We start from the raw sequence: 17331 nt of genomic DNA on the forward strand, positions 1-17331 counted from the left end.
ATACTGAGAGATTATAGGAATATAACTAAATAATTAAAACTGAAGAAAAGACTTTTCAAGATCTTTTGTGAATGTAATTCTGCAAAAATGTATATTCTAACTGAGGAAAAGTTAGGACGTCCCCACATTTATTCCCACTTAATGTGGCTCAACTCACACACAGGTGTATCACACTAGGTGCACATGATTAGAAGATCGTTACTCAGCATTTTGAATGAGGCTTGCCCTATTTAAACCTCAGACATTTAGTTTGGTGTGCTCCTGACTGTTGAAGTGAGAGTGAGCACCATGGTGAAAGCAAAAGAGCTGTCTGAGGCCTTCAGAAAGAAAATTGTAGCAGCTTATGAGTTTGGTAAGGGATTTAAAAAGATCCCAAAGGATTTTGAAATAAACCATTCCACTGTCCGGAAAATAGTCAACAAGTGGAGGGCTTTCAAAACAACTGCCAACATGCTCAGGTCTGGTCGTCCATACAAGTTCACCCCGAGAGCAGACCGCAAGATGCTAAAAGAGGTCTCCAAACACCCTAACATGTCACCACGGGACCGTCAGCAGGCTCTGGCTACTGTTGATGCGAAAGTGCATGCCTCTACAATCAGAAAGAGACTGCAGAAGTTTAACTTGCATGGGAGGTGTACAAGGAGGAAACCTTTGCTCTCTAAGAGAAACATCAAGGCCAGACTGAAGTTTGCCAGAGAGAATGTAGACAAAGACAAGGACTTCTAGAATAATGTTTTTTGGACACCAGAACAGATGACATGTTTGGCATAAACCAAATACAACATTCCAGGAAACGAACCTCATACCAGTTGTAAAGCATGGAGTGCCATGGTTTGGGGCTGCTTTGCTGCAACATGACCTGGACAGCTCATAATCATAGAATCCACCATGAATTCTACTGTGTATCAGAGAGTGCTTGAGGATCATGTGAGTCTATCTGTACGAAAATTAAAGCTGAAGCGGAACTGGACCCTGCAACACGACAATGACCCAAAACATACCAGTAAATCCACCAAGGACTGGCTGAAAACTACGAAATGGAGAGTCCTGGAATGGCCGAATCAAAGCCCAGATCTTAATCCCATTGAGATGCTGTGGGATGACTTGAAACGGGCTGTACATGCAAAAAATACCCTCAAATATCTCACAGCTGAAAGAATTCTGCATTGAGGAGTGTGGCAAACTTTCTTCAGACCGATGTCAGAGACTGGTAGATGGCTAGAAGAAGCGTCTCACTGCAGTTATTTCAACCAAAGGGGGTAACACTAGCTATTAGGGGGTAGGGTGTCCTAACTTTCTCCTCAGCTAGAATATGCATTTTTATAGAATTACATTTACAGAATGACTGTACATTTTCATCTTTTTGAAACAAATATACAAAAGAGCAAAAACACACATATACACATACAAAATATTAGTTTTTTTATTGATTAACGATCCCGTACATAAACAACAGGTTGTGCAAAACATTATAAGCGAAATCCATATTACAAATTCTAGATAAATATAAATGAGATTAAAATGGAACACAAACACACCAAACACGTTTAGAACGTTATACCATTTAATTTGTTCCGTTTAACATAATGACTATTCATACAAAAACATATACAAATTCTAGGTAAGCTGGACACTGAGCACAAATACACATAATTGTAAAAGTTTGAATATCGGATTACAAATAGAGTAGAAATGATATATATATATATATACCGATTAACGCTTAAAACACTACACATAGAGAATTTTGCGCTTTTATTTTAAACTTGAAAATAACAGTGAAGTTGTTGTTAAGGTGATATAATGGACAAAATAGCGTTATATTATGAATTTGGAAGTTAGCTTAGACTGCATAGTTTGGCACCGTCTGGCACAAATAAAATTTAAGGATTATTATATAACTAAAATTAATGATAAAACAAAACATGCTCTATGTATATGGAATAACACAGAAATAAATATTTATAAAACCGAGTGTAATGAACGTTTCATTATTGTTTTCAATGTCTTGTATATGGTTATAAAAATGGCAATAATGCATACAGATACCTTCAATTTACAAAGACAATGAGAACCCTGTGTATGATGCTATCAGGCTTTGTCTATCAAAATAATAATGGCACACACACACACACACATGCAAGTTTAAGTTTAAGGCACTTATGGTGAATTTGCCACCAAATATGCATGTGCTAAATGAAGTTGATAATATATATACATATATAAACCACAGACCACATTCAGTGATTCAGTAAAAAACAGGCATTTTTTGTAAGAATTCAAAGCACAAGGTTCAGTATAAAATAACTGCACGACTAGAAAATATGTTTTTGTTTTATTCTTAAAATATAGAATTAGGAATATTAAAATGTATCAAAACAACAAAAATATGGGTAATTGCACTACAAAAATGTTATGAAAAAGGGAAGAAAATGATTAAAACTCGCTTGAAATTTCTGTTGTAAAATAGGATAAATATCTGTAGTTGTAAACTACAAACTGCAGGCAATTTCTGTTAGGCAAAGAAATCCAAGGAAGGTAAAGGTGAAACAGCATTGTCTTTTGTCTTCAATAACAAATGAGACAGAGATGTCAAGCGCTGTGGGTCCGAGACTAAGTTTTCTGATGGTTCCAAGACTATGTTTTTCTTATCTGGAGATGAGGACAATGTTCCTGGATTAGAAGGAGAAATAAGGGTTTTCTGTTGTATGTCCGATGTGGGAGACGAACGGTAATTTGGTAACAAAGCGTCTGCCATGTTCAAAGATTGCGTTTGCAGCATCGTGTTGTAGTAACTTGCACTGGTGGCGTTAGAAGACAGGTTTGTATGAGGACTATTTGAAAACCCGGTGTAAGGAGAAGCAGAAAAAGGTGCTTGGAAAGTGAAGTCGTACGGAGACGTTCCGAATCCCCAAGTATCAATGACATTATTATTTAAGGGTGGGAGAGAGGGCGTTGTTGTCGGATATGATTTTCCAAACGTTGAAGTAGAGCCTACAAAATACAGTATAAACAGATAATTCCACACTGATAAACACGCTGAGTTATATTTTGTAATTGACATACAAACTTTAATACGATGCGTTAACGTAATAATACTCTTTATATATAATTTATATATAATACAAGGTGAAACAGGTTGACTTTTATTTCATTACGAATACAGTCAATTTGCACAATTCTATGACTGTACATTGAACCCCTAAGCAAGTTAAATTCATTAATGCGATTTATCAAAAAAGAAATATCAATGCATAACGTTGTTACAAATATTTACTGGTAGTCAATCCACCTCACAGATATGCAAGACACCATCAACTGACACGTATAATACTAAAATATTTTCAGTATAGCATAAATCTCTCTATTTATCCACTTCACAATTTAAAGTCAAGACATTTAGCTTCCAATTATTCATAGCTTGTTTTTATTTTATTAAGTTCTAAACTGAAATAAAAAACATTCATAACAGCTCTTTCCATTGATATTGTTCTATAGAGATTAAAAATGTCTGTGTAACAATCTTGAAAACGATTAGAGAAGAGAAATAACCTGATAAAACAGTATTTTGTACATATGATGACATTTATTATAGAAATGGGAAAATGTAATATTAGATTTCACCTCAGAACACGCCCATCAGGCATTTAAGATTTCAAACCTCATGCATGAGAAAATCTATATGTTATTGTAACATCAAAATTCAAACTACTTAGCTCTTTTCTAGTACGAAAAGATAAGATAGAAGTTGAATGCTTTGTATTAAAACGATTTTGGAGCTTCACAACGTCATTACAGTTCATATCACCACATCTGATCTTGCTCTTTACTGTTAGCGTAATCTTACAGCAAAGTTTTCATTTCAAAGGGATCCGTCATAAGACTATCTTGTCCTTGCAAACTTTCCATAATTATATGTAATGTACAAGAAAAGCTCTTCCCATCGTTTCAATAGTTGTTGCGCAGATTCACTGGCGACTTGCCTGATACGACTTCTTATTAAATGTCGTAAGTACTGGTTTTGCTCTTCAACTACATGAGATACGCAACCGTTAAACAGTAGGTACATCTGGAAGTCTCATCTTGGTGAATCCATTACCTGTTGTCCTTGTTTCGAGAAATATATATTTTATGATTAAATTTCATACTGTTGCCTGGAGCACGTAGGCGGTGCGGCTTTTTCCTCTGACCTTCGTGTTCGTCAGTTTTTCACCTTTTACTAGCCGTCACAGTTTTTCTTACCGCGGATGGGGTGAAACCTATTGCAGCTAGTTTTGTCGACGGTTCTGATATCCCAGGATTGTTCACATTCCTTTGTTTTCCAATGTAAATAGTAGATCTTCCATAATGACGAGAAACACTTTTGAAAGATAAATGTATTATAAAGATACCAATACTAGCAATCTTTAGAATACAAAGGATATCTTCGTTTTTGAAGTTAAAAATTATCAATCTGAACACGCCTTTATGATCTAAGTTTATGAAAAATGTTTGTAGATGTTACACATCCTTCCCAAATACAATCAATATACAGTGACCTCACACTGTCTCTGTGGCTGTCACGTGACTTGTTAATTGGTATGTTTTGAACAGTTTTGATTCAACATACTCAAAACTCCGATTTATTAAAAACAACAATAACAAATAGCGTTTATTAATGCACTCGTGTTACCTGTACCATCTTCAGAATTACTCTTAGGAAACTACAAATCTCACTTCAGAAAGTGTTTAATGAAAAATAACGTTTTACAATATACCATATGAGCACAAAGTAATAACTAGTCTTTTTAATTGCTTACCAGTTTGTAAGTAGTTTGTTTTGCGTGGTGGCTCCCTCTTCCTCCACTTGGCCCGTCTGTTCTGAAACCAAACCTGCAGAAATACACATAAACTATTCACTTACCAAATATATTCTATCAATCTTTTATTTAGTCTCACTGGAAGTTGAATCATGAAACAAATCGTTTTTCTTGGCATTTATTTCAACCATTCGAATTTTATAGTAATACCTGAAATAAATAAATTAATGTTTAAATTACATTAAACTATTTTAAATTTATGAGCAGTATCAATATATTAATTTGTAAGTAACTTATATATGTTTGATAACAAAAATTATAATCGCATCATAATTTTAAAACTAAATTTATTATTTAAATCCAGAAAAGAAAACTGTTCTGACACAAAAAAAGAAAAATATTTTTATTATGAGAATAATATAAATAACTAGATGTATTTGTTTTGGATATTCCAACAAAGTTATGCAAGAGCTGTCTGTGATACCCTCCACGATTCACCTCTTGAGCTACTCTAATGAAATAGTGGTATTTTACTGTCACTCTCATAACGCACCTACGGCCTCAGAGTGAAGATTTTTTTTTTGACCATCAGATTCTCAGTGCTACACGCTTAATCACTGAGCCACACTTGGCTTTTATTGATAAGAAGTTACATAATATTCTGCCAGAATTGTAACATAAACAAATCATAATACTAATGTATATTGTTTTGGACAAAAGATAAGCCTTCGAGGCATTTACTTACCTGTACGCGTGATTCACTAAGGTTTAGCCTAAGAGCAAGCTCTTCACGGGCAAACACGTCTGGATAGGGCGCCCTCTGAAAAGCCCTTTCAAGTTCTTCAAGTTGAAATGCCGTAAAAGTTGTTCTGTTTCATAATAAATAGTATTCATTTAAAATTCATGATTATTTAATCATGTAGAATAGTGTTTACAACTGATATATTTTATTCAACTTAAAGTGTGAATTGAATGTTTCCTATTTTTTATTTATACTGTAATTTCTTAACATAATAAACAGAGCATGTTTTTGGTTATTTACTACCTACTGAATATAATTCTTCCTCCTCCTCAATTTTTGGGAAAAAAAAGTTAATTTATAACGCATCACCTTAGTTCTCATTAATTAATAATTAGTTATTATTAACAAAATTGTTGCGTATTTTTAAATCACATAAACCAGGTATGAAAATCTGAAATTTGATATTAAGATACTTCTTGATGTGTTTTCACCTATGAGCAATCAAGTTTTACGCAGCTGGCAATTTTACAGGATTACATGTATAAAGCAAACGAACTGCGTTCTGTTCAATTCTCTTGTATAATTATTACTGAAGTTTCTGTATATTGCACAATTGAAGCTTAGTCTAAACAAACCTTCTAAATGTCAGTCACTGGAAAAGTTTGAAACTCAAATATTCTACTATAAAACGCACCACTGTTAACACCCCACATTTAATTAATTTCATTGCTTACCTAGTTTTCTTTTTTTTGGGTGGCTTTTCGACATTGTTTCCTGTTTCTTGTCTCTTCTCCGTTGATTTGGATTTTGTGGAGTCAGCTGGAACAGAAGAGAAGTGTTCCTTATAGAGGGCGTTCCGATAAACTATATAGAAATAATAAATTAGCTTTTAGGTATTTTGCTATTTTTCTAACCTGAAAACATCTTGTAGAAATATACAAATAGATTTTAAGCTATGAAAAAAGTATTCTTGACTTTGTTAACATGCATGTTTTCGTTAGTAAATCAGCATTACATAGATAACAATGATATGGTTTAGAATAACGAATGTTTTAATGTTTAGTTATAAATCTTAGCAACATATTTTAAGAGCTAACGCATTCAACTTATAAAAAGTAGTTTCTTATTGGCAATAAGGAATGTAGAATTCTTACCAACAGAATTTGGGTTCATGGTGTTATTAGTATGAACATTGCCTGTCATAGAATCTCGGACACGAACTGAGTTCGCTAGATTAGCATTAACTGAAGTTGTTGCTACTTGACTGGTCAATGGAAAGCCCATAGTGTTGATGTTGTTCATTCCAATCTGTGACTGGCTGAGGTCAGTAGCTTCCTGAAGGCCTAACATCACCTGGATACTGTGAAAATTTCCTCTTGAACTTTCGTTTTTGGAACCTTGCATAACTTTTAAAAAAATCAGTTTAGATGTTCGATTACATGTGAATGGTTACTTTAAAACTATACATCAAATTACCACGAATTACGAATAACAACTTACTACAGACTAACAGCACATTAACGTGGTTTTAAAATAATCGAACACAGACACAGTTATTTAGTAAACTTTATTTTAAGCTCGAAACAGATATATTATATACCTAGATAACTTAAGCAGATTGTATACAGAAATAGGTATTTCTGACTATAGATTTTGTCATTTATACACGAATTTCAATAAAATATTTCCGTAAAACTGTATTAATATTAACTTCTGATCAAAGCAAACTACCTACATAGATCTTAACTAAATATCATTACCGTCATGAGAGTAGCTAATTAAATGTCCTTTTCTCAAAGTTCTTACTTATAACTATTAGAAAGCATTGTTTCATCAGTTTAGTACGCTTGGTGTTAGCGATATTTTCGGATAAAAACTAAAATGTAACTTAGAAACTAGTGGAATCACTCCGATATAACAAACACAAAGAACGTAAACTAGTGGAATCATTCCGATATAACAAAGTAACACAAAGAACGTAAACTAATGGAATCACTCCAATATAACAAAATGACACGAAGAACGTAAACCACTATACAACAAAACTAACATTTATAACGATTGGAATCCATTGAATCATCTGTTGTTTAACCCAGTTGTTTACAGTGACAGTTCCACAGCTTTCCGTAGTTTTACTTTTATATTATTTTCAGCTTTGTACTTCGGCCTATGTTACTATGGAGGTAATAATACTTAACTGAATTTTTAATTCTCTTTTCAATATACAAAGGATGCGCTAACAGCTATCAGAACACTGCACTGTAATTCTTTGTAATAGATGTTAAAATGTGAATACTGCTAAGAAAACTCTTTGTTACAATACTAATCTTCTTATAATCAATACGAAACGTGAATATTACTATCGTGACACTATTCCACTTGTGCTATAAAATATACTCAGTGAGGTTGCTGCTAGTTGAAATCAACATTAAACACAACAACTGTCATATAGACAGTATATTCGAACCTGTTATAACCAATATTAAACATTAATGCTATTATATGGACAACAGGTTTTAACTCTTTGTTATAACCAATATTAAACGTAAATACTACTATCGGAACACTACGTATAACAAGTTACAATCAACATTAAACACTGTTGTCATGCGTACACTATATTTAAACCTCTTATGATTAATATTAAGCATAGTAACTGTTATCACGTCAGGATACGGTGTTACACTCTTGTTATTAATAATGTTAAACACGGGAACTGTTACAAAGATATTGTGTCTGAAAGTTATTATACAACACGTATGGTACGCGTTATGAGCTTGTAATGAACAGAATAATACAAGAATCTATGTGTGTTATACTTATTACCACAGAGTTTGAATCACACATCACATAGAAAGAAGGTTAACGTCACTTTTTAATCAAAACCAACAGAGATGTGAAAAAACCTGTTGTTTACTATTTTTAAAGTAGTACTCAATGTAGAATGTTTATTTATTTATTTATAAACCCACTTCAATACGAGAGATGAAATAAAAATACAATGCACTACAAATATAATTACAGTAAGCATGTCCAAAGATCTCTTTAGCCAGCTATGGTAATTTTCTATTATAGCGTTAATTGACTATAAGTGGCACGAGTTTCTTAATATACAGCTAACGAATTAATCTAAACTTACCTTTGTGGAGATTATCGAAGCAAGCAGGACTGTAGGGAAGAGATAAGTCTTGCTACGTCTTCGTATCTGCCCACCGTCTACTTAAACTTAACGAGACCCAAATGGCAAAATTGAACGGCAATTGGGTTTAGTTGAAGAGATTTCAATCTGGGTGGAAGCTAAACGCTTTCCCTGCCTGACTTCGTTTTATCTACAAATTAATACGTGGCTCCGCCCAATAGTCGCTTGATTAAACCAATCACGAGTTTCCTGTGCACGTGTGGATAAACTTCAAGCATCACGTGCCACAATGGTTGGTTGCTCCTCCTTCCTGAGAGATTATTGGTCCTTTTATTATAAAAAAAAACAAACTTTTATTTGAAAAAAAAAATAGATATACTCGAATGATGCTATAGGTAACATTAAAAATATTGTTAAGATCCTGTAAAACTTTTTCATGTAACTGAGAGCTTTGTCGAAATAATTAACGTTTATAAGTTCTATAAGTGTGTCTTCAATTAACGTTCCAAGCAGAAAGCATTTTAAGTCGAATAAGTGTATTTAAGTAAGATTTTATACACGTATATGTATTTTAAACAAATTTTTCCCCAAAAGACAAAAATAATACATACAACTTATTAGTGGCTTTATCTATAGAAATAATATTTATAAATATACGTTCCTTAAGTTTTTTCACTGGTTTCTGGACGTAGCAGCTACTTTTGAGGTACAGCTTAAAATTATAATAGTATTAATAATTTAACTTTCATATTTTTGGCAACTTCTCGGATTTTATTATTCTCATTGAAATTTCATATATGTATGTGTATGTATATATATATAATACGTAGGATTAAGATGAAATTTCCGAAAAATGAAGATTAGAAAGAAACGAGTGTTTTGTTTAAGCAGAAAAGAACGCTTTATTGTTGGTCGTCCACAGCTCAAACAGGCAACAAAAATCAAACGCCACAAACCGAAATAACCATTTTCACATACTTGCTAACTAGTTAAAAAGGCAGATGTAAAGCATATTTCGTTGTTTCATTCTGAAATAATGAGTCATTTCTGTGCTTTAATGGAGTAGTTATCTATTCTTGAAGATTTATTTTTCCTGCGTTACTAAATTTTCCTTCCAAAACATGGTTACAATAAGAATCATAACCATTGGGTTGATGAGAGTGTATAAGTTACTGTTCATAGTTGAACATATTTCATATTGGTTCTTCCAATCTGAAGTAACATATTTTCATATCATCACTACACAGTTTCTTCCTATGCTGGGGAGCGCGACCACCGTTTAACAGTTCATCATTATTTGGTAATGTTTTTATACCTGACTATTTGTCTGCTTACGTTTTGTTTGTTTTCCTTGCTTTTTACTTAGTTACTGCTATAAAAAAATATAATAGGCTTTATCAGTGTAACTCTTCGATGTTTTATATCTGGATAAGGTTCTAACGTAGTTACTTATAAACCAGGAGTGCGTAGAAATATTTCCAAAACAACTTGATTTGGCTAAATGAAAAATACTGTTTAAGCTAACGCAGTACGAGGCAATCATCACATACAGGCTGATAAGCATAACCATGTATGCATAATAAACACTTGCACTAAAATTTACGTCCTAACAGAAATTGTTCTTAAAACTTAACACATGGAAATATTTATTTTGTTATGTTACTAAAGTCTTATACATAAATCATAATGTTATATTTTCCAGTTAGGACAAATCGTGTAGATGTATACAACAGTAACAATGAGCTTTCAGTCTTCCTATATTCACGTGTATAAAGCACGATCCAGACAAAGGTATAGATGTCTGGGTCATCATTACTCCGACACAGTGAAACAAAACACACACACATGTATTTGAATGTACATATTCTTATACATACGTTGCAAACTACATACAAACACGTAGGTTTGAGTTTATTGGCGTTAATAAAATAATTGAGGAAGTGGGCTGTTGCAAAAGGGTCGGTTTTGGTGTTCTTTATGTCATACTATGGACTTCTCTCACATTCTTTTCTGTGTCTCCGCCTCTCATGGACCAATTATCTATCATTATCCAATTAATGACGTTAACTCGCTTGCTGTAGGTGACGAGTATGGTTCTTCGAAGAGCCACCATGGTAGGAGGGACCAACCGTAAATTATCTTAGTATTAAAATCTATAGTCTTGGTTAGCCTTTATCAGTAGATATATTTTTCAGTTCAGTATTGGTGAAATATTGCACATCGACCCTTTTAATTCGAAAAGCTTATGAGCAATCATTCATAAATGCAGAAATGGCTTAATGGAATGATGATATGGAAACTATTCAAAATATAAACAAATATTCTCAATCTTGTAAATTATTTTATTTAATTCTGTCTAAATCATTTTTATCTTTCTAGATTCTTATTTCATTTTCAACATGATATAATTTTCAAATGGTCCCTTTAGTATAGCAATTTAAGATTCATGACAGCATTTTATTGCTCAATTAAAAGTATACTTTGTATTTCCTCACATCTGGGAATTGGTGGACGTTACCATGACTTTGACAGATACTCTTATGTTTGTGCTACTTGACAGAATTGAAAAAAATTGTTCTAAGTAGAGGCCGCTATAAATTTTTAAACAGTTACAACCACGTATAACCACTAACTGTAAACTGTCGCTTACGGTATGATTTCATTCGTAAAGGTTTTAGAACAACTTATTTCACCTAAAGTAGTCCAGAATTATCATTCTTCAATTCGCTAGCTGCTGAACAGTTCCTGACATGTAAAACAAAGGAAACGCTAATCAACTATTCTTATTAAACTTGTATTGCTTTGATTTCTCCCAACTCTGAATCTCTTCTTCTGTGGTTATAAGCCTCAAACACTGATAATCTAATCTACTTAATAAATTGAATGAATGAAAGTATATTGGTAAGAATATAATGATCAAACGAATAGATTACCAACAGTGCAGCCCACATGATAAGAACGTTTAATATTAATCAAAGTGTGACATAAGCAAGAAAATAATACTGCTGGAAAGCTCATAAATAAACTATGGGACTTTTTTAAATACTCAAACACACAATTTTGTATAATATGAAACCATAATTATAAATAACACTGTTTTACAGGACGTGCTACCAACTCAACTGTAAAATAAAAAAGTAAATAATCGTAAAACAACTTTGAGAATATTCTAAGCTCGAATCGGAACGTACAGAGTGCTCGTAAAGATTTATTTTAATAAATTATCTCACTTTAACATGTTTCTGGGTAAAATGTGATGTAGAGTCTTTATTAAGTGTCCAAATGCCAGACTTGGTGGTAGAGTTTTAAAAAATCATCAGTTAAATGAAGACTTCTTGCCAAAATTCATGGAAAAAAACTCTTCAAACTAACTGAAACATGATATTCATTATACTATATAAAAAATACACGTCGATGTTGAAACAAGTATAGACTTGTGTTTAATGCAATTGCGACAATTTGATTGTCTTGCATGATCACATATGATATAACATATTTAAGTCATTTAAATACCTCTAAATTGAAGGTTATATATTTTTAAATTAGAAAACGCTTAGCAATATATGTTTTGTTGGGTTTTTCAAGAATCTTGCCTTAGAAACTGTCTTTTATCCAACAATAGTATATCTTTACTGAAGTTTGAAATTTGATGCTGAACTCACGTTGCCCAATACAACTTAAACAAATTTTAGCAATGTATTGAACTTTTGCAGATAGAAAGAATATTCTGGAGGTGTAACCGTATCAATTGGCTGTTAATTAGCTAATAAATGATATATTTCACAGGTGCCTTTAATGCTTCGAGAATTTTTGCCGAATTAAAACTGTAGATAATAGTTTGGAGAAAAAAAACACAAGAAAATTTCTTTTTCTTTAAAGCGTAAAACTACACAATAAGTTATCTGTATTATGCTTACTGTCAGTATTGGAACCTGAATTGTTTAGCAGGATAAGTTCACAGAATTGCTGCTGAACCACTAAACGAAATCAAGAACGTTGTACAGGTTCTGCTCCAAAAAATAAAAATAAAAACTCGCGCTCTGCAATTTGTGGAGTAGTTAACCAGTCTGTTTGACGCTCAGAAAAGCAACTTTATTGGGGAGAGATGAACAGAAAGTCAGTGACTGAAGATCTAGTGAGGTTATCCTTTAAGATCAAGAGGACACTTGAAAAAATAATTCCACAGAGTAGCGCTAGGGAGTGGATAGTCGTATTATTTGCTAATAGGAGCAGATAATTTTAAAGTGTGTTGCTAGGATCCGAATTGTTCCAAATTCCAAAGTGTGTCACCTGGTGGGCGATGAGCTTATCTATGATTTGTTATGTGGCTCATTTACAAACCATCAGATGATGTTGTTGAATATTAATCTGGGTCGTGTTATAGAAGCATGTTAGTTTATACGTTATCGCTAAGTTTGACCCAATGATTTTATTTCAATAACAATAATAAACAGTTTAACCATTTCTATAGGTTACTTCGTGGCTTACACAAAGAACTATCGATATATTAGTTAAGCTTACAATTTACATAAAACTGGCCAATTTTAGATATTCATCCTTTGCATTATACTCATAATACATAATTTAATGTACAATCTACATAGTTTTTAAAGAGCTATTTCCTTTACCTTTTACTTACAATGTTCAAAACTCAACATAGATGTCATATTTATCACATTAATTGATTGACTTTATGATTACACATTACAATTACACAGACTGTTTTCTAAGAAACCTAATACTCAAAACTTTAAATATTTTCGTTTCCAAACAAAAATTAAGAAGTAAGACAGTATTTATAGCCTTTGTGGTCCTGGTTTCAGTGTCATGTCTGTTTTTTATGCTCTGACTTTTAAACTTTAGGAGAAATCGTTTTTCTCCAATTAAATGCAATAATATGCTTTTATCCCTTTTCACCTATGAAACCCCGGAAAAAATATGCACTGAGACACCTCATTTAGCCAATAAAAAAGGTTAGCTAACTACTTTGGGCTGTGGGCGCATTATAAGGGTGTTGGTCAAATGCAATTATAAGACCAGACAAGTATATTCTTAGAGTTAACAATTGGTGCTTTTGACGAATGTCCTCTAGTGTATCGTTTTAAAATTATTAAATGAGCTAATACAAATAGCTTTGTACAAATATCAAATAACAAATCAAAACACCTAGGAAATAATTAAATCGAGCAGTCAATAGACTGTGAGACGGAAAGTCAAATAGATGCACTTAGTGTTTCAGTTCTCGTACTGAATTACTTGAACAGTGTTTAGAGAGTGAAGTTTTAAGTGAAGTAGTCTCAATGCCTAAAGTAAGCATTTCATATTCAACTTCAATTAGAACATCATCTACCTTATAGAGAAGAATGAGCTACAATAGGAACTTTTAACAGGTATGATGTCTAATGTGTTGTTCAGGATTGGGACAACCTGTTTGAATCATGGTAGCTCATTTGATACGACATTGATCCCATAATATTAGTACAAGCTAATGGTCTTAGATCAGGGGTCACCAAACTTTTTTCACAGGGGGCCGGATTACTTGGGGAATGAGAAGCGCGAGCTGCATAATCGTTATGTTCAATACTCATAAGCTAGAACGAAAGCTTTCTGTAAAAGACTTAACATTAAGTTTAGGATGTCACATTAGCCATGTGGGAGTAGCATGCAATACACACATATAATAAAAAACAAACAGAAATACAACCAACGTTTTTATTTACCAAAAGGTTATCAAAGAACGTGACATTAGCAAAAACAATTGTCACATCGCACATTGTGAGTACATATCTGAATATCACTATGCCGCAAAAAAGTTTGTGAGATTTATGAAATTGGAGTTTGGCTTTCAAAATATCTTCAATGTTCGGTTTTGAATTGCTGCATCCAATCATTTGAATTGCTTTCAAATGTTCATCAGTCAACCTTGATCGATGTACCGACTTCACATACTTCATTTTTGAAAAAGCTTGTTCACAGATATAAGTTGTTCCACATAAGTTTTTCCGAACACTGATGCCATACCAGTGCTTCAGCTTTGAAAAATTATTTTCAGGTATGCAGCTGTAAAATTCAATAAGTTGCCCCTCTCTGTATTTTGCTTTCAACAAGTCATTTCCTTGCAAATCGATGACCTCCAGCTGAAGTTCCACTGGCACGTCATCAATGATACAACCAAAAGGATTCTGAAAAAGGAGAATCTCACTTTCAATTCTGTAGAGATCCGAAAATCTCTCTAAAAATGCTTATTTAAATCACCAATAATCTTTTTCTGAAACTCCAGGTTAACATCTTTTTTGCTTCTAGCATGAAACTCATTGAAACACTGAAAATGAGAGAGGTTTCCTCATTCCAAATGAGCTTCAAACAATGACAACTTTCTTCGAAATCCTTTAATAATTCTATAGAGATCACAGACAAGGTTATTCTTCCCCTGAAATTTCAAGTTCAATTCATTCATGTGGGATGTGATGTCAACCAAAAATAACAACTTTGACAACCAGGTTGGATCCGACAGAAGTGGATCGGCTCTATATTTCTCGATAAGAAATATATCTATTTCTCGTCTCAGCTTATAAAAACGAGACAAAACCTTACCGCAGCTGAGCCACCTCACCGCCGTGTGATAAAGCAAGTCACAGAAATCCGAATCAATTTCTTCAAGAAACGCCTTGAACTGGCGATGATTAAGTGCATGACCCCGAATAAAGTTCACTGCAGAAATGACTGGTTTCAGCACGCAAAAAATATCTAAGGCTTTTCCACAGAGTGTTTTATGATGTATGATGCAGTGTATGAACAGAGCGCTTGGGAGTTGAAGATCTTCCAAATGTTTCCTGATCAGCCCCACCAAACCCTTCTTTACTCCAGCCATGTTTTTTTCTCCATCAACTGTTACACCTCTGAGATGATTCCACTGAAGGTTATAGTCTTGCAAAGTTTTATGCACGTTCATGAAAATATCTTCTCCAGTTGTTCTTCCGTGCATGCTGCAAACTGATGTCAACTCTTCCGTGATCTGAAAGTCCAAATTAACTCCACGAATGAACACGAAAAGTTGTGACGTACTAGAGAGATCAATAGACTCATCCAGTGCCAGAGAATACCATAGGAAGTTTCTAGCTTTTTGACGAATCTGTAATGCGATGTTCTCTCCAAATTCTTCTGCTCTCCGTACAACTGAAGTTGCTGAAAGGCTGATACTTTCAAAGAAATTGGCTTTTTCAGGACACAGCCCATTTGCTGCTTCCATTATACACTCTTTGATGAAGTTGCCGTCAGTAAAAGGTTTTCCTCGCTCTGCCATCCTATGCACTATTTTGTAACTTGTACGAGCGACAGATTCATTTTCAGCAAACTTTCTCGTGAAGAGATTCTTTTGAGATTCAAAAACACGTTTGTAGATTCAAATTTCTCAGAAAGGAACTTTCCTGAAAATTTCAAATATGTTGATAGATGTTTTGTTTCATAGTGACGCCGAAGATTGTACTCTTTCAAAAGTGCAACACTTTTGGTGCATATCACACAAGTAGCTTTCTGGTTCTTTTGTTTCCACAAAGAAGTGCTTTTCTCCCCATTCTTCATTGAAAGCACGACACTCAGAGTCCACTTTTCTTCTTTTAAAAGCAGCCATAACGATAGGTGAAAAGAAAACAGGATCTGAAAATGAAAAGCACAGAACGCTGTGAGAAAAGTATTGTACCGGGCCAAGAACGCACAAACAAAATATATTGAAACGTACGTTTGCCACGACACTTACCTAAGAACCACTTACGAAAAGCGCATAACCCGACTACTGAGAGAAATGAGCTTGCTGATGCGATAACCCTAGGCCGCTGAATTTACAAGACGAGTCGATAGGACGAGGGTTAAGTGTGTACTTATTTTCGAAATCCTAATGCTTTCATAGATAGTCCCTCGATATGAATGAACGGGCAGCAAAGACGAAAGAAGAATTTTCTTATTGGTTAAAAATGCGCGTGACAGCTTTGTTTCTTTTTATCATAACGTCTTATGTTTGCCAACTTAAAGCGACCATCGGTGTGATTTATTTTGTTATGAAAGTCGGACATTCAATGAAATGTCACTTTTTATTTCCAAGCGGCTAGCTGCTGGCGGGCCGGACAAAATGATTTCGAGGGCCGTAGTTTGGTGACCCCTGTCTTAGAGAAAAGTCCCAATCAGTGCAAAGTGAAGTGGTCAGAAAGTTTGGTGTAGAATGTTATGAGACAGTGAGCATCTAGCAAATATTACGACGTACTAGACTTTAATAAGATGTTGAACTCCATTTATAAACTATTGTTTTTCAGCAATAATAACGGCAGTTTCAGTTGATAATAGAAAACTGCTTTGTGTTTGGATTTTCTTTAGCCCAAAACTTGGTGTTCATGGAAATCGAAGCCTTGAAACACTTTACGTATTACATTTTTAGGAGAAATATGCACAAGCCTGTTATTCATGAAAAAACACGTTAAAACAAGCCGTATTCTAATGAGGAGAGTTTAAAAAATCATAGGAGAGAAACGTTGATGCTGTTTCACTTAACTTTAATAAACACTAAATAAAAACAGTAGAACAAAACCGTGAACACCTTGTATTTATTGTGGAAACATCACTGCTTCATAGCTGCACTAAGGGGGTAACTGTAATGACAA

General features: G+C 33.7%; 1 protein-coding gene across 4 annotated transcripts; it reads right to left on the minus strand.

Moving 5' to 3' along the window:
- Positions 1-1399: 1399 nt before the first annotated feature.
- LOC143222190 (uncharacterized) lies at positions 1400-8844 on the minus strand. Of its 4 annotated transcripts, none has more exons than XM_076448284.1 (6): positions 8681-8844; positions 6696-6947; positions 6276-6405; positions 5545-5668; positions 4800-4872; positions 1400-2994 (listed from the first exon to the last, which is right to left on the minus strand). In XM_076448284.1, the coding sequence occupies exons 2-6, from the start codon at positions 6943-6945 to the stop codon at positions 2516-2518; spliced, it is 1056 nt and encodes a 351-aa protein (XP_076304399.1). In that variant the 5' UTR covers positions 6946-6947; positions 8681-8844; the 3' UTR covers positions 1400-2515. The 4 variants fall into 4 exon arrangements, with proteins under 4 accessions (XP_076304399.1, XP_076304402.1, XP_076304401.1 ...); XM_076448287.1 differs by having other exon boundaries at positions 6276-6360; positions 6696-6901; positions 8681-8841; XM_076448286.1 differs by having other exon boundaries at positions 6696-6901; positions 8681-8840.
- Between the last annotated feature and the right edge of the window lie 8487 nt (positions 8845-17331).

Source organism: Tachypleus tridentatus, chromosome 8, assembly GCF_004210375.1.
Source record: "Tachypleus tridentatus isolate NWPU-2018 chromosome 8, ASM421037v1, whole genome shotgun sequence".
Classification (NCBI taxonomy): Eukaryota; Metazoa; Arthropoda; class Merostomata; order Xiphosura; family Limulidae; genus Tachypleus; species Tachypleus tridentatus.

What these genes read in the sequence shown, in the direction of transcription:
- LOC143222190 (XM_076448284.1), bottom strand. Translation starts at nt 6,945, where the DNA reads ATGCAAGGTTCCAAAAACGAAAGTTCAAGAGGAAATTTTCACAGTATC. An exon ending in CATGAACCCAAATTCTGTTG is followed by an intron (nt 6,406 to 6,695) that starts GTAAGAATTCTA and finishes ATTTCTATATAG; the next exon opens with TTTATCGGAACGCCCTCTAT. An exon ending in AACAAACTACTTACAAACTG is followed by an intron (nt 2,995 to 4,799) that starts GTAAGCAATTAA and finishes TGTATTTTGTAG; the next exon opens with GCTCTACTTCAACGTTTGGA.